This window comes from Aspergillus ochraceoroseus, assembly GCF_002846915.1.
Source record: "Aspergillus ochraceoroseus IBT 24754 chromosome Unknown P175scaffold_7, whole genome shotgun sequence".
In the NCBI taxonomy this organism is placed as follows: domain Eukaryota; kingdom Fungi; phylum Ascomycota; class Eurotiomycetes; order Eurotiales; family Aspergillaceae; genus Aspergillus; species Aspergillus ochraceoroseus.
The window spans coordinates 836,091-855,390 of NW_024468482.1; the positions used below are offsets into that span (position 1 = coordinate 836,091).

At 45.9% G+C, this 19,300-nt stretch overlaps 8 protein-coding genes across 8 annotated transcripts; 3 read left to right on the forward strand and 5 right to left on the reverse strand.

The window, feature by feature from the left end:
• Positions 1-163: 163 nt before the first annotated feature.
• On the reverse strand, positions 164-1,631 carry P175DRAFT_0495041 (malate dehydrogenase; the record flags this gene model as incomplete). The annotated part of the gene is made up of 8 exons (XM_040896048.1): positions 164-304; positions 366-510; positions 565-649; positions 708-1,085; positions 1,175-1,262; positions 1,332-1,442; positions 1,532-1,563; positions 1,619-1,631. 8 exons carry the CDS (start codon positions 1,629-1,631, stop codon positions 164-166), a joined length of 993 nt encoding a protein of 330 aa, XP_040750069.1.
• A 1,217-nt stretch (positions 1,632-2,848) lies between these two features.
• P175DRAFT_0511138 (uncharacterized protein) lies at positions 2,849-4,869 on the reverse strand (the record flags this gene model as incomplete). The annotated part of the gene is made up of 5 exons (XM_040898572.1): positions 2,849-2,955; positions 3,008-3,444; positions 3,493-3,809; positions 3,889-4,577; positions 4,644-4,869. The coding sequence occupies 5 exons, from the start codon at positions 4,867-4,869 to the stop codon at positions 2,849-2,851; spliced, it is 1,776 nt and encodes a 591-aa protein (XP_040750070.1).
• Positions 4,870-5,767: 898 nt separating this feature from the next.
• P175DRAFT_0484025 (60S ribosomal protein L28) lies at positions 5,768-7,114 on the reverse strand. Its single transcript, XM_040895553.1, has 5 exons — positions 7,056-7,114; positions 6,838-6,932; positions 6,703-6,726; positions 6,515-6,636; positions 5,768-6,431 (listed from the first exon to the last, which is right to left on the reverse strand). Exons 1-5 carry the CDS (start codon positions 7,105-7,107, stop codon positions 6,254-6,256), a joined length of 471 nt encoding a protein of 156 aa, XP_040750071.1. The 5' UTR covers positions 7,108-7,114; the 3' UTR covers positions 5,768-6,253.
• Positions 7,115-7,494: 380 nt separating this feature from the next.
• Positions 7,495-8,519, forward strand: P175DRAFT_0463506 (DUF2015 domain-containing protein). The gene is made up of 2 exons (XM_040894817.1): positions 7,495-7,711; positions 7,777-8,519. The coding sequence occupies exons 1-2, from the start codon at positions 7,657-7,659 to the stop codon at positions 8,094-8,096; spliced, it is 375 nt and encodes a 124-aa protein (XP_040750072.1). The 5' UTR covers positions 7,495-7,656; the 3' UTR covers positions 8,097-8,519.
• A 130-nt stretch (positions 8,520-8,649) lies between these two features.
• P175DRAFT_0518126 (U2 snRNP complex subunit HSH49) lies at positions 8,650-9,982 on the reverse strand (the record flags this gene model as incomplete). The annotated part of the gene is made up of 3 exons (XM_040899034.1): positions 8,650-9,463; positions 9,528-9,903; positions 9,963-9,982. 3 exons carry the CDS (start codon positions 9,980-9,982, stop codon positions 8,783-8,785), a joined length of 1,077 nt encoding a protein of 358 aa, XP_040750073.1. The 3' UTR covers positions 8,650-8,782.
• A 431-nt stretch (positions 9,983-10,413) lies between these two features.
• Positions 10,414-10,824, forward strand: P175DRAFT_0534438 (mitochondrial import receptor subunit TOM7; the record flags this gene model as incomplete). Its single annotated transcript, XM_040900139.1, has 5 exons — positions 10,414-10,440; positions 10,503-10,549; positions 10,615-10,643; positions 10,711-10,747; positions 10,803-10,824. The coding sequence occupies 5 exons, from the start codon at positions 10,414-10,416 to the stop codon at positions 10,822-10,824; spliced, it is 162 nt and encodes a 53-aa protein (XP_040750074.1).
• Positions 10,825-11,495: 671 nt separating this feature from the next.
• On the forward strand, positions 11,496-12,705 carry P175DRAFT_0484037 (putative mitochondrial folate carrier protein Flx1). The gene is made up of 3 exons (XM_040895554.1): positions 11,496-11,697; positions 11,768-12,013; positions 12,112-12,705. Exons 1-3 carry the CDS (start codon positions 11,580-11,582, stop codon positions 12,693-12,695), a joined length of 948 nt encoding a protein of 315 aa, XP_040750075.1. The 5' UTR covers positions 11,496-11,579; the 3' UTR covers positions 12,696-12,705.
• Positions 12,706-12,982: 277 nt separating this feature from the next.
• Positions 12,983-14,925, reverse strand: P175DRAFT_0484041 (uncharacterized protein; the record flags this gene model as incomplete). The annotated part of the gene is made up of 4 exons (XM_040895555.1): positions 12,983-13,673; positions 13,752-13,925; positions 14,035-14,088; positions 14,155-14,925. The coding sequence occupies 4 exons, from the start codon at positions 14,923-14,925 to the stop codon at positions 13,287-13,289; spliced, it is 1,386 nt and encodes a 461-aa protein (XP_040750076.1). The 3' UTR covers positions 12,983-13,286.
• Positions 14,926-19,300: the final 4,375 nt, after the last annotated feature.

Sequence of the window (19,300 nt, forward strand, 5' to 3'; positions counted from 1 at the left end):
TCTTCCCGGGATACCAATGATTAGCGATGCTCTTTCCATGGCGATGGGTTTATACTGTAACCGCCGAGAGATGTGCTTTCGGTGGGAACGAAAATGCGGCACATGACAAATGACCGATTAATGCATGGGAGTCCTATCTTGGATGGACGGGGGGTGGGCGCGTTTACTTTGGTGGGGGGCTCTTCACGAATTCGATGCCTTTTTCAATGTTGCCCTTGAGGCCCTTCACGCAGGCATCAATCAGTTCCTGTTCCCTGGCAGTCACGCCACCGAGAATGTTAACGGCCTTCTCTGCGCCATTTTTCTGTTTGATAGAATTAGCGTCCCATCTTCAGGTTGAAAGATATTCAAACTTATGAACCCACCCCGAGCTGAACGAAAGTAGAGAAGAAGTCAACGCCGGTTGCCTTGGCAAGCTCCTCACCACCAGGAACACCGGGCAGGTAAACGTAGGTGGGCTCGACAATGTCGGATTGGCCCTGAGAAGCCTTGAGGACGCTCTCGGCGAATCTGTCATGGATTTAGTTTTCGTTATTGCGCTACGTTTGCAACAAGAAGTCAGACCTGAAGCCAGCGAAGGCCATGGACAAGGTAGCGGAACCAGCACCATCCTTGGCCGCGACGACCTCATCACCACCAAATTGAACACCTAGGCAAGTATGAGCACAATCAAGAAGGTGTCATCCATGCATCAAAGGTCTACTCACGCTTCACCAGGGCTTCATATTTATCTGCAGGAACCTGGAATGCCGGGGCAGCTTTGCTGAAGAGAGGGACAATGGTCTCGCCGGAGTGGCCACCAATGACAGGAATCTTGGCTTTGGAGGGGTCCTTGAGGCCAGAGTATTCTTGGGTAAAGGTCTCGGCACGAACAACGTCGAGGGTGGTGACACCGAAGAGACGCTGGGGGTCGAAGACATTGGCAGCCTTGAGAACCTCAGCAGCGATGGGGACGGTAGAGTTAACGGGGTTAGAAATAATGAGGACGAAGGCCTTAGGGCAAAATTCGGCAATACCCTTGACGAGATCACGGACAATGCCGGCGTTGATCTTGAAGAGGTCATCACGAGTCATACCAGGCTTGCCTAAAAAAAAAAAAAAAAAAAAAAAAAAGGCGTTAGTTTGGTACAACTCACGGATTTATAGGATTACCGAAGTGTTGGGATCAACTAACGGGGAATTCCAGCGGGGATGACGACAATATCACAGCCGGTGAGCGCGTTCTTCAGGCCATCGTCCTTGGGCAGGTATCCAGAGACTTTCTATAAAAGCAAAGCACTGTTAATCGGCGTACTGAGCAAAAACCCATTTCCTGGGGCACATCCACATACAGCAACGGAGGAAATGTGGGACAGATCGGCCGCAACACCGGGGGTGTTGACAACATCGTAAAGAGCTAGCTCATCAACGAGGGGGGAGGTCTTGAGCAGAAGAGAAAGGGGCTAGATAGAAGTATCGGTTAGAATCACGGCACCGCATGGTAAATTTGACTGCAGTGGGAACAGTTTGGGGGAGAGATGGGAATGCAGACCTGGCCAATGCCACCAGAGGCTCCGAGAACAGCTACAAGAAAGTCAGCGCGGGTGTGGAAGAAACGGGATGTTTTGACCAAGCTTACCGGCTTTAACCATGGTGTAGGCAAAGAGTTCTCTGACAAGAAAAGATGATGAGATCAGTTTTATAAAGCTTCAAGGAAGTAGCTGCTGGGATGAAAGATGTGGAGGAAGGAAGAAGAGAAAGACCAAAGGGGGGGGGGGGGTAAATTGAGGGGTAAAAAAAAACGGGTGGGACAAGAACTCCGGTGGCGGTTCTAGGACCGATTACTTACTTCGGTGAAGATTCCCTGCAGATAGTTGGGAATAAGTAGTTTAGGGTGGGATTAAGGGATTATGAGTTTGAAGCTTCAAAGAGAGGGAAAAGGAAGAAGACTGAGGGTTGGATGGTGGTGGTGTATTTATCTTAGTAGTTCCTTCTGATTACATCCGACGTCGCAGGACTGGAGAATTCACATGTGGGGTTGTTGCTACTCACTCCTCCTCCTGCTCTGTCTCCGTTATTCCGTCCTGGAGAGAAGCTCTCGACGGGTCCTCCTAGTGGGCTTACACTTCTATACCCGATGATACTAGAAGTCTATTGTTTTCCATTCGACCATTTTCTCACCTACCGGTCCCTGTCGCCCCGGAGCGGGGAGGGGCAAAACAACAGCGAGGTTATACAAGTCATAGCCAGAGGTTGAGCGGCTGTAATTTTACCATGCATCCAAGTCTTCATCCCACCTTTCTTAACATGATCCTGGATTTGGGTTGACCCCCCAGATTCCGGCGATTTTCGTCGATTTCTGGATACCCGCTCACAAGGAACATGCCGGGTTTGTCCATTGATCTATTGAGATATCGGGAAAAGGCGGGTATCAGGATCCCTCTACAGCAAATGGAGGATGAATTCACGCTGGTGGTTCCAACTTTTTGACTTGGTTCGGGCCGACAAACGGCTATGAAGCATCCAGCCTACGCTGTGCCTAGGCATATGTATATGGATCAAAGGTGAATGGGGAGCAGGAATATTCATGTTTCCCACTAGAATTTAAGGACCTGTGAAACCAATGCGGAAAATACCTGCGATTAAAGTAATAAACGGCTGTATTTCCACCCGTAAGTTCCGTAACTCCCAGCAATAAGCTACCGCCTCATGTGCTTCACACTACTATATGAGCTATATGTAAGGGTCTACAGGCTCCTGAGTAAAATAATATTCCATGATTATTGGTAAACTAAGCTATGCTGTAGTCTGGCAGCGAGGTCATCAGGACAAAGCCTAGGCAGAGTTCGAGCAGGCTGCTGACACTATCTTAATTTTTCAGACGAATGCTTAAAAGCTCCTCCTGGTGATCATATACCCGCAAATTAGTATAATCATCGGTGAAAACGGCATTCCATAGTCTCGGCTCGGGGTATCCTATAACGTTGTCAGCAGGATCAGTCAAATAACAGACATATACAAAATATACCACTAGCTGGCGGAGAGGTCGCACAGTCGATGATAATCCAATCATCAATCATACCCTCCTCTATCCAGGAATAATAACTCCCTCCTGCCTTGAATCGAGACACATATTCATAGACTCGATCGTGATCCCTGAGTAACTCAATCGCCCACTTCTTCTCTGGAATGTAGAAATCAACTCGACCATCCCTGGTTCTTGACCATTCACTGCAAATTGGTACACCTCGGCCTACTAAAAGATTAAATGCCCTATAAAATTCGTCCTGATATTGTGCCTCTATAGGTGTATATTTTGCTGCAGTAGATATTTTCTTGCCTTTAGTAGCATATCTTAGGTTGATTGTTGAGAATTTTCCAAGAACTGCCAGGCATAAGTCATCCAGTTTAGTGAATCTTGCGGGTAAGGATCTTGATTCCTGGCCGATAGTATATTCAATATATCTAAGACTAGATTAGACTAGAAAAGAAAATATTATATAAGAGACTTACTTCTCATGCAGGCGTGATGGTAGGATAGCAATATCAGCTGTATTATTAGTTTCCATAGTAATTCTATTAATCCAGCCATTCTGGTAACAAGTCTGCATGCCAATATCTTCATCCTCAAATAGCATATTCCCCTCCTCTAAAATTGTGCTTAATATTGCAGCAGCTGTGGATGTGAAGCTTCTTCCTCGAGGAAAAGAACGAAAAACAGCCTGAGATTCAAGATATGTAAAAACTTTTGCATCGTCCTTTAAAGTATCAAGTATATAGTCTTTTGTTATCGTACTACAACATCCGTGCTTGAGGTTATGACGATGCATCTAATCTAGAGTTAGTTACGCAGTCCAACCCTAAGCTGATTCATTTAGTTTCCGGGCTGGGGTGAAGAATAGCACATACATAATGAACAAGATTGACTAATGATGATACGGCCCCTGGATGCCCATCTGTGAGTGCAAACAAGTACCTTCTAGCCTCAGCATCAAGGTTGAACTTCTCTTCATATTGACAGGTAGTCAAAAGATCCACAGCTTGATTGAATTCTTCTTCAGTAAAAAATAAACCGATTTTAGGTGCCCCTTCATCAGGTTGGGGGGTTAGTGTGACGCGCTGCGGGGGACCAAAAGTAGCTGGTGTAAAAACTACTTTATTTGAATCCAGGCCTGTCCACGGACTTCCATAAGAAGAGAAAAGACAAATTTTTATATCATAGCCTATGCCAGACCGTCGGTCTTTAATAACTGTGTTCCAGAAGCCAAAATCTGTATAAGAACCCTGAGCCTCATCCACAAGGATGACATTCTTTGAGGCAAAAAATTCTGTAGAACGATAGCCAGGATACCTATGTTGCAGGCGCAAGAAGAACTCGGTCCAGGCATCCTGGCTATAGGAAAGATCTAATGGTTTCCAGTACTCAAGTAGAAAAACCTTCCTATTATTTTCCAGGTAATAGTCCCTTAAGAGTTGGGATAGTACTGTTTTCCCACTTGCTGGTGTTCCGCGTACGTGAATAACATCTTGATCATCCAGAGCAGTTGCAAGCTCTGATACTGTGCTAGTGCGTCGACATCTTGTTGGCTTAGGGGTAACTATCCGTTTTCACAAGATTGTTAGCTATAATTATGACCTTGTAGGTTATAGGATCTGATACCTACCTTTTATAACATGTTCCTGCGCGTGCTCAGAGTTGCTGGCAGATGTAGATTCTTCTTTTAGAGCTGGTTCAGGGGAAAAATCACGGTGATCTTGGAGGGGATGGCTACAGCGCTGACATATCGTTTCAATGGCTGATTCCGACACCATAAAGAGTCCTGCTGGACATGGACATGCAACATTAATCATGCCAAATAATCCATGTGCAGTACACTTCCCAGTGCCCATTATGCGAGAGGTTGGTTCCATAAGCGTGATTTTCAGAGGGTACCCGGACAAGGATATGTATGAAAAGTTGGGTTAAGATCCATTCCTGCAGGTTAGGGTGGTAGGTTCGGTAAGTGAGAGTGTTATGAGGAAAGAGGGGATCCGGATCAGAGAAACAAACTAAACAAATACGAGAGAAAAGAGGGATCTGGATTAGAAAAACAATACTATCAAACAAATATAAGAGGAGTGCAAGAACTCGTTCCCGTTTGTCTAGTTGATATTGGCAAAGAAGGACGTACGTAGGTATAATAAAGAAAAGATGTTAGAAAAGAGTTGATAATTAACTTACATCATCATGACTGGAGAGGCAGTGGAAAAGACCTTAACAAATATCTTAATCTAAGTACGTAGTACTCTGTACACTCAAGTCTCACCCCATTGAACATTCTCCATCCCATTCTCTAGTTAACTAGTTAGTTAGCATAACTCAGCCATACCTGACTAATATCCCCTAATAGGAAAGTCCAGCAAAGCCTCTAACTAACTAATGGTCATTTTTAGCATCACACTCTAGTTTTAATCACTTCACAATGTCAGTAGGATCACTATTTCAGCGAAGATTTAATGAGCCAATATCAACAAGCTACAATTTCCATACTAGTAGCCATAGTGATAATCTAAAGGAGCATTACATCAAATGTTATGCCAGCGACTATAAGAAGGCAGTATATGTAAGTTATTACTTCCCTAAATAGAGCTTGTCAGGGAAAGCTTGCTCACCAACCACTGAAGGAGACCGGACGGGTTCCATGGACCTAGTAGGTTGTTGCCAATATAGGATCTGTGAAGCAACGACTAGAGCTAGAGGCTTTTAAGCAATTTATTCTGTTTCCACCTCTCTAAACCTTTAGGGCCTCTGACTAGTTAATCCAGTACTCTTCTGCTCTGCTGAGAACCTTGCTTAGCTGTTGCTAGAATCCTGAAATTGAACGACGCAAGTTAGAATAGCAAGGATAGTTTTATATACTTAGAGAAGCTGGTGGGTAGTGATAATAACATGGCATCATGATATAAGGTGGCTATCTCGAAAACAGCAAAGTAACTTGAAGCGGGAATTCACAGGTCCTTCCTTGCTTTACACCAAAAAAAAGGCTGATTGACATCGCCCTCTAGTAGCTTCCATACAACAAGGTAAAATTTTGATGAAATTGCATTTTTCATTGTTTTTTTTTTTTGCCATTTTGATCCCGACTGCAGGAACAATTGTGGCGGGGTGAATAATAGCAAATTAATATTGCTAGACTACACGGACGTCACACTCCCGCGCTGGCCAGCACTGTGCTAGTATAGTCGACCCTTGCGATGTCATATCCCTGATTCCTCACCCAAACTTGTGTTGCATTTATTCGGAATCCTGCTCCGCAGCCTTCTTGGCCTGAGCACCCCGGGGCTTCCTGGCAGGGGTGTCCTTCTTGGCCTTCTGGGAGCGGCGGATAGCGCTGACACGGGCAACAGCTTCCTCGCGGAGGTCGGCACGGTAGCCGTTCTTAGCGGTCTTTCCAGCAACACCCTTGTAGATCCTATACGGAAAGAAAATTGACCAGTCAGTAAGGCCGTGCGTTCACGAATGCCCTTGGTTGGGTGATCGTCTGTATCTGCTTACTTGCGGGTGGAGGCACCGGGGCCGTAAGAGACGGTAGCAATGCTCTTGGCGGGCTGCTGGGAGGTAGCGGGCTTCTTGGTGATAAGGACGACACCGTTCTCAGTAGCCTGGACACCGACGGCCTGTCAATTGTCGTTAATAATCAATTTCTTATAATTCGATATCGTCGAGAACGGCGGTTAAATTACCTTGGTGTTGGCGTATCCAGCATACTATCCGGATGGAAAATTTCAACATTAGCAAGTGTTCCCCCAGAGGTATGACTGATTGTAGAGGATTTTGGCCTCGAATATCAACCCGAATTTTTGCGTCGAATGTCGTACCTTGAAGGAGTGCTTGTTCAGCACGTTCAGGGGATCGCGAGAGAACTGGGAGCCACCAGCAGTCTTGCGCTTGACCAGAAAAGCATTCTGGGTGCCTGTTGGGATACCCTCGAATTAGCCATGCATTTGTTGTGTCGAGAGAGAGCGTTTCAAGTGTAAAAAAAAAAAAAAAACAGTCGGGAATTGTGCAGCGATTGCGTAGAAGTGAATTCACATACGGGTGATCTGCCAGACGAGGTCGCTGGAAACGTTCGATCTTTCAACAGCCATTTTGAAGGGTGTGTCGTGGGGAGATATGAATACAGATCGAATTCGTCGCAAGTCCGGTTTCCTCAAGCTAGGGACCACTACTGAATTCCCGTAGATGATTGTGTGCGCCAACGCCAAGAACGTCAGCCTGCCCATCTCGCTAAGCGCCCGTTCTGGAATAGCCTTGTTGCCTGAGAACCAAGGCCACAAGCACGTGCATCGGAGCCGCCGTCTTTGGTGCACGGGCCACACTGGCCTCTTCCGCCAGCTTCCTATGTCCTGCTAGGTAACGATCATAATGGCTGCCGTCAGCCCGACTGCGGCGATTCGTTTGATCTCTCTCACACTTTAGATGCCCTAGATGCTGCTGGCTGTGGCAGACTCCTGCCAGAGGGGCCTTATATCGATTTTATCTTAACTACTAGGCGTTCGTTGATTTAAAAAAAAAAAAAAAGGCCTGTGTAGCCTTCCTTCTTGAACAGCAGTGCTACTGTTCGACATATCACAGATCCTTCTTTATCGCAAACCTATCCCTTCGCTTGAATACAGATAAGAATAACAGTGGACACTATGACTTACTACCTTTTTTATTTCCTGACCATCTCCGTTGTGGTCTGCGGTACAGGTACGTCTCCTGCATAGGCACTGTAGGTACCTGGGAGGTAGGTACTAACAATGAACCACTTACAGCTCTGTATCTGACCCGATCTCGATGGATACCCCTCCTACCTGTACCCGATTACATCTATGACCGTCTCCCATCCAGCTTCGCCGGGGATCTAGAAGCGGGCCTTACGTCGTCGGAGTTTGATCTCAACGCCAATCTTGAGAATGGCGACCAAAGGGCCGGCTTAGATGCCCGAGCTAAGCGTGAAGTCTTGAGGATCATGAAACGCCAAAAGGTCAATTTTGATGAAGCACGCCGGATTTACACTGAGCAGCGATTTGCCAAAAACAACATCGGTGCTGATGGCCGGCCCAGGGATCCAAAATTCGTATCTTTTTCGTGACGTTCTTGGTTTTTTTTTTTTTCATTTTCATTATTTCCTCTCTCTCTCTCTCTCTCTCTCTCTCGGACACATTTCCTATTGTTAACTTGCAACCCATTAATCAGGCTATTTTTACCTTTTGGTCGTTGCAGCTGTCGTCGCTTACTTGCGTAGTTTTTTTTTTTGAAATTTCTCTTTGGTTATTTCAACTTCGAGGATGAGCTCTCTGGGGTCGACCTGGGATGGTCTACCCTTCAATGGGTTCAACCCAATAATTCTGCGTATTGTTTTATGGAGATCTCTACGGACCACTTTTATGTTTTGTATTTAGCCATATATAACACCATTCAAAACGGCTCTCATCAGTTACTCGGTCTATCATTCTAGGCTTTGGGTAACTTGGACTGCGCGTAGTAACCAGTGAGAATAGAATTACATTTCGTTCCATATCAGTAATAATAAGAGTGTGTTGGGTGCTGGACTGGCTAGTACATGCTAGGGCGAACATATTGCCGCGTCGCGCGGGATCTCACGCCTCGGCTTGACAGACGTTCTGTTCAAACTCGTCACATCATACTCGAAAGCGGTCTTGGCCCGAGTTCGAGCTCGCATTCCTAGTCCTTCTTTTTAGGGGGGGAAGGGAAATTCTGCCCATCGGTTTATTCTTTTTCATTGTAAGCTGTATTCATGCATCTCCAAATCAGAAATCAGCGCCCTCGACCATATCCCTGCTGCTGGAAACCGGGCGGTAGGGGAGGTGGAGGACCAGATGTGCCCGAGGGAGGACCAAAACCTGGCGCTGCAAATCCAGGTGGAGGTGCGCTCTGCGGAGAGAAGGGTGCCTGTTGGCCTGCATTGTTGAAACCTGGAGGTAAAAACGCTTGCGGGCCACCATACCCAGCTTGTGAAGGGGGAGGCCGTGCGGGTAGGCCCGGGGGCGGGTTTGCGAGAGGTGCTGCCGGCGGCGGAGGGCCAGGTCTGTTTTGCTGCTGGGGTGGAGGCACATTTTGAAAGCCGACATTTTGCGGTGGAGGTACTGGTCCTCTCCCCATGCCTGGGTCTTGCGGTGCGGTGCTCATTGGCCGTGAGGTTTCGCCGTTGGGAATTCCGCCTGGTGCTACGGGTGTTCCGGGATTTGGGAATTGTGGTGGGGGTGCTTGTGTTGATGGGCGTACGTTGTGTTTCCGGGCCTGGTCAGCCAACATTCGCTCTGCTTCATCTCCGTGCCGCTCGCCCTTTCCGTCCTTTTTATACGCGTATTGTACCGAGACTTGCTTGTTCATGAGATACTGGCCGTTCATGTTAGTTATGGCAGCGTCCGAAGATTCGAAATCGGCAAATGACACGAATCCATAGCCCTTTGATAGATTGCTGTCATCTCTGGCGACCTACTCGACGTGTTAGCATTAGCGTCCTATCAATCAAAGGTAGCAGAGGATCGGGATAGCTCACCTTTGGTAGATTGACCAGGTTACCAAAGCGGCTGAATGTGTCATAGAGAACTTGTTCCGTAACCATAGGGTCAAGATTTCCAACGAAAAGTTCTGCGCCAATTTCCACAGATTTCTGTTTATCGGCAGAGGCCTTGTTCACGCGAATAGGCTTTCCGTAGAGTCGGATCCCGTTCATAATCCGCGACGCGTATTCGGCATCCTCTTCGCTAATGAACTCCACGAACCCATATCCTTGATGCGACTGTGTGACGCGATCTTTCGGCAGGTGAACGTTAACGATGCGCCCCGCCTGTAGCATGAGCTCCCATACCAGGCTATCTGAGACCCGTTCATCCAGGTTCCCAATATAGACGGTGGCCTCTTTATCTTGCTCCCTGGTTTGCTAGTTAGCTATAACATTTTAAAATGCAGACAGCTAGGAGGATTCACGTACCAATGCCTTGCGCCTGACATTGCGCCGATTATTAAGGAGACGATCGGTCAGATCTAATGAATCGCTGAAGGGAGAAGGCTGGTAAAAGGAAATAGGTCAATTTTCAGCTGTAAAGCAAATAGATTTAAGGAAGAAAAACTCCCCGTCAGAGGGAATCCTAGAATGAGAGGGGTGGAATTAAGGTATTTCTGAGAGAAAAGGGGAAGGGACAGGTGTAGTATGGTGATGCTGCGAAAACTTGGGGGTGATGCTTTATCGGCGGCGAGTCGTTTTCATTAGCTCCGGAAAACTTTGAGATTCAGTCTTCCCAATTTCACTCCGCCGTCTCTCCGCCTTTCATCCAACTTCCACCCAAATCCCTTCCTCCTACTTGCATTTTTCTGGATATATATCTCCGGCAATCTTCTTTTCCCCGTTAGTTCATACTAGTACGCAAAATATTACTTTCAAAATGGTTCAGTTCTCCGAGGAAACCAAGGTGAGAACGAGGCTCCAATGCACGCAGTGTAGCTCAGGTTGCTGACAACTTTCCTTCAATAGGAACGCATTTCCAAGGTCATCGATATCTCCAGGGTTGCTATTCACTAGTGAGCTACCATTTATGTCTTGATTGAGTTGATATTAGTTCAAGACTCACGTCTCCTCCTTCCAGTGGATATCTGCCTCTGATTGTCTACCTCGGTATGGAACTACCATCCTGTCTTAAGAAACCTATATATCTTGCTTTATACTGACAGATTTTGAATAGGCTACACGTATAGCGAGCCCCGACCTTCCCTGTTCAAGTACTTCTCACGGATTCCGCCCATGAGGTCACATTTCCCGCTAACCCGATAACAGGCTGTTCTCCCCTCTCGCATAAACAGAATGCGGCCTTTGAGTTTTTATAATGAATACGGGTTTATCATCCATGATGGACGCATTTAGCTTCGGCTACATATAGTGCAGGGCCTGGAGCTGGTGGGGCGTGGGTTCGACAACCGTACCCTTTCAATTTCATGTCGGTGTCTGCGACTTGACATCGATTAACGTGTATTTTTAACATTACTTATTCTATCATGATTGGTACCGGTTAATTAGAGGATTTATCTGGTTGATCAGTTCGTATTTCGAGTGTATGACTGTGTTTTGCTCTGGTATGCACATTATCCGGTTGCCAGAGACCAATTTCCTTACACAACGGGCTGAAGGCCAGTCCTCTTTATCTTCCTATAACCCATCACATCATATGCTTTTTACTTGCTGGGAGGCTGGTATATTCAGGGAAATGGGAAGCAATGATGTAGGAGTACATATACTAGTGAATGTATATAGAACACCCATCCCGCAAAATCGAGTGCACTTCACTCTTCCTGATGTACAAAGAATGCATTACGACAAGTCCTAAAAATGAGAAAAATTCATTAGAAGTGTAAGTAAATTGGAAGAACAGGACTCTCAGGTTATGGCAGGCGGTGGTCAACTATACCAGAAGTGGAAAACTAACCGTAAAAAAGAATCCGCAGGCCCTCTCTCTCTCTCTCTCTTTGCAAAGCTCCATCAGTCAAATTGCAGCATTTTCGATATATCTCTCCCAACTCACTCTACTCCCCTCGAACTCCCTCGACTTAAAGGTTCATGACTAGGAAAGATGGCTTGTCGCCATCCTTGGTGGAGACCGTAGCGGGTTTCACGGCAGGTATAGTTTCGACACTCTGCCTACATCCGCTGGATTTAATCAAGACCCGACTACAAGGTCAGCATACATTCCTCCCATTCTCCCTTGGGGAAGCAAGCGCAAGTTCTAACTCATCGGAAAACCCTAGTCGATCGATCCCCATCCTCCTCGCGGGTCGGTGGTTCTCTCCGAGTAATCCGCCAGATCTTCCACAATGAAGGCGGACTCGCCGCATTCTACCGCGGGTTGACACCCAACATCATCGGAAACTCCTCCAGCTGGGCATTGTATTTCCTCTGCTACAGCAATATCAAAGATGCCATACGGGATCTGCGCGGTCATCCGGACCATCATCTTACATCTTCCGATTACTTCATAGCCTCTGGATCCGCAGGTACGAACGAATCCCCAGCTCTCCGGCCTCCCCCCCCCAAAAAAAAAACAGACTAAAAAAAAAAGACTAACAAGACATTTTCTTCGAGTGAAATAAAGGCATTCTAACATCAATCCTCACAAACCCAATCTGGGTATTAAAAACCCGAATGCTATCCACTGGCTCCAACACCCCCGGCGCATACACCTCCTTTACCACGGGAGCTGCCCAAATCCTGCGCTCAGAGGGTATCCCCGGCTTCTACCGAGGTCTTCTCCCCTCGTTATTCGGTGTTAGCCACGGGGCGCTCCAATTCATGGCATACGAGAAATTAAAACTCCAATTCCAACTATTCCGACGCCATCATTCTGCTGCCGCCGCCGTCACACCTGGGGAGCAGAAGCAGAGTCGGCAACTCGGAAACCTGGATTTCTTCATTACCTCTAGCATTTCGAAGATCTTTGCGGGATCGATCACATATCCGTACCAAGTGCTGCGGGCGCGGCTGCAGACGTATGATGCGCATCTTGTATACCGCGGGATCGGGGATGCAGTCGTGCAAATTTGGAAGAAGGAGGGCGTAGCTGGATTTTATAAGGGGTTGGGACCGAACTTGTTCAGGGTTCTCCCGAGTACGTGGGTGACGTTCCTGGTGTATGAAAATACCAAGATGTATCTACCAAAACTAGTGAAGGGTGACTGATTGGTAATGGTTTTTTTTTTTTTTTTTTTTTTTTTTTTTGGGACGATTCGTAGTGAGTATACACTTATACCAGTAATAACCAGCGAGTATGCTACAAGAGTACCTAGGTAGGTAGGGTAGTACAGGGGTTGGTTTAGATGTATGTATGTATAGTATGGTCCATGACTGACTTCCCTCCAACATGGATAGAGGGCCCAATTCAAACTCCAGTATGGTGGTTTAGTATATATAATAACGCAAGGTTCTTACAGTGAAACAATATATACCCTTTCCACACATAGGTACACAATAAATACTCGTGATGTATACATAGTAAACCCATCCAGGCCGACTCGAGATGCGCCCTCCATGCAATTGCATCCAATATGATATGATTCCTTTAAGAAAAAAAGGAAAGAAAGAAAAAAAAAAATGAAAAAGAAAGAAAATGAAAAAGAAAAAAATGGACTGCGGGCAAATATGGTATCGTGAGAACGTTGAAGCACAGAAGAGACATGACAAAACAAAAAAAGCAAAGCAAAGCAAAGCAAAGAAAAGAAAAGAAAAGAAAAGGTCCGTAGTAGAAGACGGAAGGAAGAGTCATCATCATCATCATCCATCATTCAATGACCCCTGTCTATCGATATAATAGGGCTCAGCGTCCTCTTCTTCACTGCTCGACCCCCCCGTATAGGTAGAGGAGTCTTCGTAGCTCGCTCGTCTCGGCTTGTCATCGCCGCTATTCTTGCCGGTGCCGGTGCCGTTCAAGCCACCGGCAGCTCGTCGTCGAGCATCCGAGCCAGGGTCCGACTTGGAGGTCGGAGAAATACGACGATCCTTTCCGCGGCCCTTGATGCCTTTGTTACTGTTTTTATATAGAGTGGCGAAATACTCCCACAGCTTGCGGTCCTGCGGGTTCATGTGGTCTCCGTCGACGACTTGGGAGAACCTTAAAGTTAGGTTTCGGAGCGTGGTTGCATGGAACTTATTTTGGTGCGACTTGGTTATTTACTCGGTTAGTTTTGACTTTCTCCCAAGCATTATTATATAAATGCAGAGTGATGTGGACTATCTTACCTTGAGATTCCCAAGCTGGGTGAACTGTTTTCCGCAATCGTCCAAAAGACAAGAGAAGGGTTTGGCATGCTGGTGCGTGATTTTATGCGCGCGCACGTTCCCTCGCTGGGCGAATCTTTTCTGACAGATGTCGCAGGAAAAGGGCTTCTCTCCGGTATGGCGTCGTTGGTGAGTCTGTACGGTTTACTCGTTAGATGGCTATCTTTTTTTTTTTTTTTTTTTTTTTTTTCATCATTTCTTTCGCAGAAAGAGAAGGAAAAAGAGAGAGAGAGAGAGAGAGTACCTTCAGATTTCCTAGCTGTGAGAACCGCTGTCCGCACGAGGGCTCCTTGCAGATCTATTCTGTGTTAGATGGATTCTAGTTCTCATGGCGATAGTATCAATCTGGGCTATCTGGACTTACGAAAGGCTTGTCCCCTGTATGAGCCCTCATATGAATGTCCAGATGTGTCTTCTGGGCAAAGCTCTTCCCGCATTGTGGTAGAGTACAGACATATTTGCGCTTCTTTCCAGATCGAGATGGAGGATCTTCAGCTATCCCCACACTCCGTGGATTCGCTGCCGCTGGCGGGATATAAGGCTGGGAGTAGGTAGGTGCCACCGGATGGGTCAGCCGTTGGAGTGGTGGGAGCGATTGCATAGGCGCTGCCGGCTGAGCAACCCCCTTGGCCTGTATTGCTTTCATGAGGATATCTACCTCTGTGGAAAACTCGACTTCATTAGCATTAGCGTTCTTTCCCTGTGCAGCTACACTATTAGCCGATGTCTGGGCCGCGGAGACCGGTTTGGATCCTGAATTATGCTCGACCTTGGGTAACTGCTCTCTAGCCACTCGGCTGATAGCGTTCTTGGCTGGTCGAATATCAGGAATCGGCTGGATTGTCGGTGGTTCTGAGGATAGGCGCACGGGTTGCGGGTTGATCGGTGGCTGGTTGTGTACGAAGTAATGCTGATAGCCCGGGTGGTGATGATGATGATGATGGTGGTGATTATTGAGCGTATGGCCAAACCCGTAAGTTGTGGAAGATGACTGATACGGCAAGGGAAAGGAGGTTGTTGGGTTGGCATAGAAGGAAAAGTTATGGTTCAGGTTGGAGTTCATCATGCGGCCCCGCGCAACAGCACCCACAGCATGGCCAGGGAATTCATATGAAACCGGCTCTGCAGTCTCCATTGCAGCTGAGCAGGGAGCTGAAGTTTGGTTCTGGGATAGAGGCTGCTCCCTTTTCTCGCTTTGCTTCTTTTCTCTCGATGAGGAAAGATGGGAAGAAAAAGAAACGAAGGCACACGGGAGAAACCTGGTATTTGATATCAGCCATCGCATTCACGCACTAGATAGTGTCATAAGCGGAGTGCCTCACTGATGATGATCCTGTGGCTTTTATTTCCTTTTTCTCTTCCAGGTGCCGTAGCTTTGAAATTGCTCTGCAGACCCCCTCTGTATACCGCAAGAAAAGAAGCAAATAAGATATAGCGTATCGAGTCAAAATCAAGACGCAGCAAGATCAAGATTTTTTTTTTAAAAAAAAGCAAGCACTGAAATCGTGAAGAAACCAAGCAGAAGGATTTAGAATAAATACTGTTGATCAGGCATGGCCTCGCCGTCCGGGAAGATTGTATGGATGTATGTATAGGCGCGAAAATACAGAGTAGGTAGCAGGGAGGGACTTTGATAAGAGCGAAGTATATAAGACTCGGAGGACTCCACAAACACGAATGAAGAAGAGGAACGAGAATCCCTTGAATCAGAGATATTGTAATACTGTCACCGGAAGAAATAGAAGAAGAAGAAAGGTCGATCTTGATTGACAGTGACAACGAGGATTATGATCTTGAATCAATCCCGACAATGGGGATCGCTAATAAGCAATTATGGTCTTCTTTTTCTTGACTGTTAGTATTATTATTTTTTTTTCCCATTTTCTTTTTTAAAAGAAAAAAATAATAATAATAATTAAACAATTATTTTCTTTTTTCCTGGTTCCTTGCACCCTTGAAAAAAAAAAAAAAAAAAAAAAAAGGCTGACAGAGATCTAGAACTAGACAACTAGTTATACATACAGCCTTTTTTTTTTTTCTAGTTATTTTTTTCATAGTGCGCACCAACCCACCACCAAGTCTAGTCAACCATTCCTTTTGACTCCCGGAGTCCCAGTGAAGTGGAAGCAGCGGGGTGGACAAAGACAGGGGTCTACAAATTGTGTGTTTATCGTGAATCCGTATGATTTATTCTGGTGGTGGTATAACGTCCAAGTTTGTATGGACGAGGTCTAGATGTACGGGGTCAGTAATCATACAGAATGCGTGCGTACGAGGGCCAATACAGTAATAGTAATAATCATAATAATCATAATATAATATAATAAATACATAAATACCTTAGAAAAAGGGGGGGGGGGGGAAATGAGCTTGACCAGAGAGTCAGACTCGATATACTGTGAATAGCTTAGTCTCAGTCTGTTCTTGATTATTACAAATATTCAAATAAAAAAAATAATATAAATAATATAAATATACAGTAATGATAATAAAAAGAATAAAAATAAAGATAATAATAATTATCCCCACTAGACAGACGAGTAGTTTAGACGAGGAGAACCCAGTAGGCACGTACATACTACATAGGAGTCATTATTATTAGGTAGTTAACTAGGTAGGGCTTCAACTACTAGTCACTTCCCCGGGTGTCTCTCTCTTATCCACAATGCCAAAATATATATATATAAAAAAAAAAATAATAAAATGAAGTTTTTCTCCTTCCCGCCCGACACGATGGGGCGATGGATGGAGTCGATGGATCCGTCGATTCCTATGAGCCACTGGCTTTTTTTCCTCGACCTTTAGTCCAATCACGGGATGCATGGTGACGTTCCGATCGGGCTGTGACAATCATCATCACATACCACATTGATGGTACGGAGTAATTAAAATGTAGAACAGGTGGTGTTTGTCGGTATTATTACTAGACAAGTAAAATTTGGAGTGATAAGGCAAACCTGATCATTAAACTATTTTTTACCAAAGTGTATTGATAATGATAATAAAATAACTAGGTATTAAAATAATTGAATGGTGGCAAGAAAACATGGACGATTTTCAAATACCAAAAACCACCTTAAGTTACCTAGGAGTCTAGGACATTACTGCCAGAGTTAAGCTTCCAGGACTACCTGACTTACTTGCTCCGGTATCTATCTCGTATCTGGGATACCCTCGTCTCCCACGCAGGCACCTGAGCTGTTGGGATTCCCACTTTGGGGGTCAGTTTCATAACCAGTCAACTTTGACTGGAGGGGAGAGGGGGGGGGGATCATCACTATCACCTGAGCGGGTGTAGATCGTGCAGGATGTCAAATAACAACGGAGGAGTAGTTACGAAGTTCCTCGATTTTAAATCAAATCCTATGAACAGATCTGAGATTCGAAAAAAAAAAAAAAAAAAAAAAGAAAAAAAAGAAAAAAGAAAATATAAACACATTAGTCACAAACTTTTTCGGAAGGCTCCCAGCTCCGAGTCCACATTCATACGGAGACGTACCTGGGTTGGGTGGGTACGTACAGAGTATACAAACTGGGAACTTCACAAGTTACGCGTACGGACACGGTAATATCCAAACTGGTTGCATACGCTGTCTGCAGCATGCCCGAGAACTCCGGAGAAAAGCAGGGAGTTATTGGCTGAGCTGAGCTGAGTCAACTTGACTTATGACAGAGGTAACTAACTCACACACACTGACTTTTCACCTCGATGGTTTGAGACGTGTACCATCCTGTCAGGGAAATCTCTCCTCCAAAAGATTCCCCCCCCCCCCCCCCAAGTCAAAGTCAAAAGACGTACTTTTCTCCCAACCCAAAATCCACGACAGGGTTCACCGGCAGAGCTACAGAACGGACCGCTTGCGGGAGATCAATAGTGTGAAAATCTCTCGCATGCTCATTCGGTACGGAGAGAGTCCCACTAACTGTACCCCTCTTGGCATAGTCGGTGTTCGTTTCTTCATCGTAACAGCCGCGGCTGGCGGGCTGGAAATAATAATGTCAACAGCTTCAAGCCTCACATCAAGGGATCGAATAGAAGATCTTAAGAGGATATCAGGTTGTTTCTCTTGGCAATTCTCTCCGGAGTACGTAGTGAGGAGCTCCAGTTGGTCGGAGAACTTCCCAGTTAGTCCGTACTACCTACATTAGACTATCTAGGTAGACTACTTTCTACTCCGTACTCTCGAGTCTCGTCAGAACCATTTTCATTTACCGATAGAAAGTACTAACTCCATCCGGTTTTAACCCGATTCTTTTCATTTTACTAAAACTCTTCAGTGTGGGGCCGAGATACTCCCTCTCTTCTCTTCCCGATACAAACCACCACGCGCTAAAAGTAAATAACTAGATATATGTGCACGCTGATACAGCCCGGCTGGACCAGTAAGAAACACTTGAAACAAATCCCAGCGTCCGATCATGCCTCGGCCCCCAGTTATTGGACTGGACGTCCACTACGATACGATGCTTGAACTCGGGCCTGTACGTAGTACGATAGTATCGGATACGTATTGATACCGAACCCCTGCTGGGAAGCTTTGTCTGCTTAGCTGCTATACGGAGTACGGAGTAGTGTGGGAGGGGAGGAGGGGAATGAGCCGGCTGACTCGAGTGACAGACACTTCAAGTTCAACCGGCTTCTCCTTTTCTTCCTGCGTAACATCGGCGGCCGATTTCTTCGCATGCCTGCGTTAAGAAGATCCCTATTTTAATCCGGAGTTGGTTAGGGGCCCTCTGTCGTTTCATCGAGTAAAAATCCAGTAAGTAAGTAGATAGGTAAGTAACTAAGTATTTAGCAATGATGTCAAACGTCAGCATTCCAAGTGGAAAACTTCTCGTCAGCTTGGTGAGATACAAAGGCAAATAAATAATATTTCTTGTGGCAAAATCCAGACTCCAGAGTAGTTGTTAGTTATATATACCTATCTAGGTACACTGATACCGAGTAATGTAAGCAACCTTTTTTTTCTTCTTCTTCTTCTTCTTCTTCTTCTTCTTCCTATTCACCTAGGAACGGGCCGGCCCTTCATCTCGGGGAGGCTGAACTTATCCTGGGATCTGAGATCGTCGATGGAGGAGGTAGGGGCTCTTCTTACTATTGATAGTTATTATATGCAGATGTGTAACAGCCTGTTTCCCACAAGGGGAACTCAAGCGGACGATTTATACTCCGCAGTCCTTGAGTTATTTCTAACAAGGTTCCTCCTTCCTGTATCCGTAATCACTCCTGGAATTAAGTATCAAAATCAACCCCCCCCCCCCCCCCTTCCGGCCAGACAAGAAATTAAAGCCACTGCCTGGAGAAATCCTTTCCATTTGTCTGTCCCGAAATTCAGGATCTTTGACATACGCAAGTCTAAACGTACATAAGTCCGGATGGACATACATCAGTAGTCCCTCCGCTACTCAAAATTTGGACCAAATACCTTTCTCTCCTGCCTTTGCATGTAGATAAGGTGGCGATCCGACTCCTGTTTCCGTAGGTAGATGGTACCTGATCCACAAAGAAA

Bases quoted from the DNA above. Each gene is read 5' to 3' on its own strand.
- P175DRAFT_0484037 (XM_040895554.1), top strand. From the start codon at position 11,580: ATGACTAGGAAAGATGGCTTGTCGCCATCCTTGGTGGAGACCGTAGCG. The intron at 11,698-11,767 runs GTCAGCATACAT...GGAAAACCCTAG, and splicing joins AATCAAGACCCGACTACAAG to TCGATCGATCCCCATCCTCC. The intron at 12,014-12,111 runs GTACGAACGAAT...AGTGAAATAAAG, and splicing joins CATAGCCTCTGGATCCGCAG to GCATTCTAACATCAATCCTC.
- P175DRAFT_0484025 (XM_040895553.1), bottom strand. From the start codon at position 7,107: ATGGCTGTTGAAAGATCGAACGTTTCCAGCGACCTCGTCTGGCAGATC. The intron at 6,727-6,837 runs GTACGACATTCG...CCATCCGGATAG, and splicing joins TGAACAAGCACTCCTTCAAG to TATGCTGGATACGCCAACAC. The intron at 6,432-6,514 runs GTAAGCAGATAC...CTTTCCGTATAG, and splicing joins CCCGGTGCCTCCACCCGCAA to GATCTACAAGGGTGTTGCTG.
- P175DRAFT_0463506 (XM_040894817.1), top strand. From the start codon at position 7,657: ATGACTTACTACCTTTTTTATTTCCTGACCATCTCCGTTGTGGTCTGC. The intron at 7,712-7,776 runs GTACGTCTCCTG...AACCACTTACAG, and splicing joins CGTTGTGGTCTGCGGTACAG to CTCTGTATCTGACCCGATCT.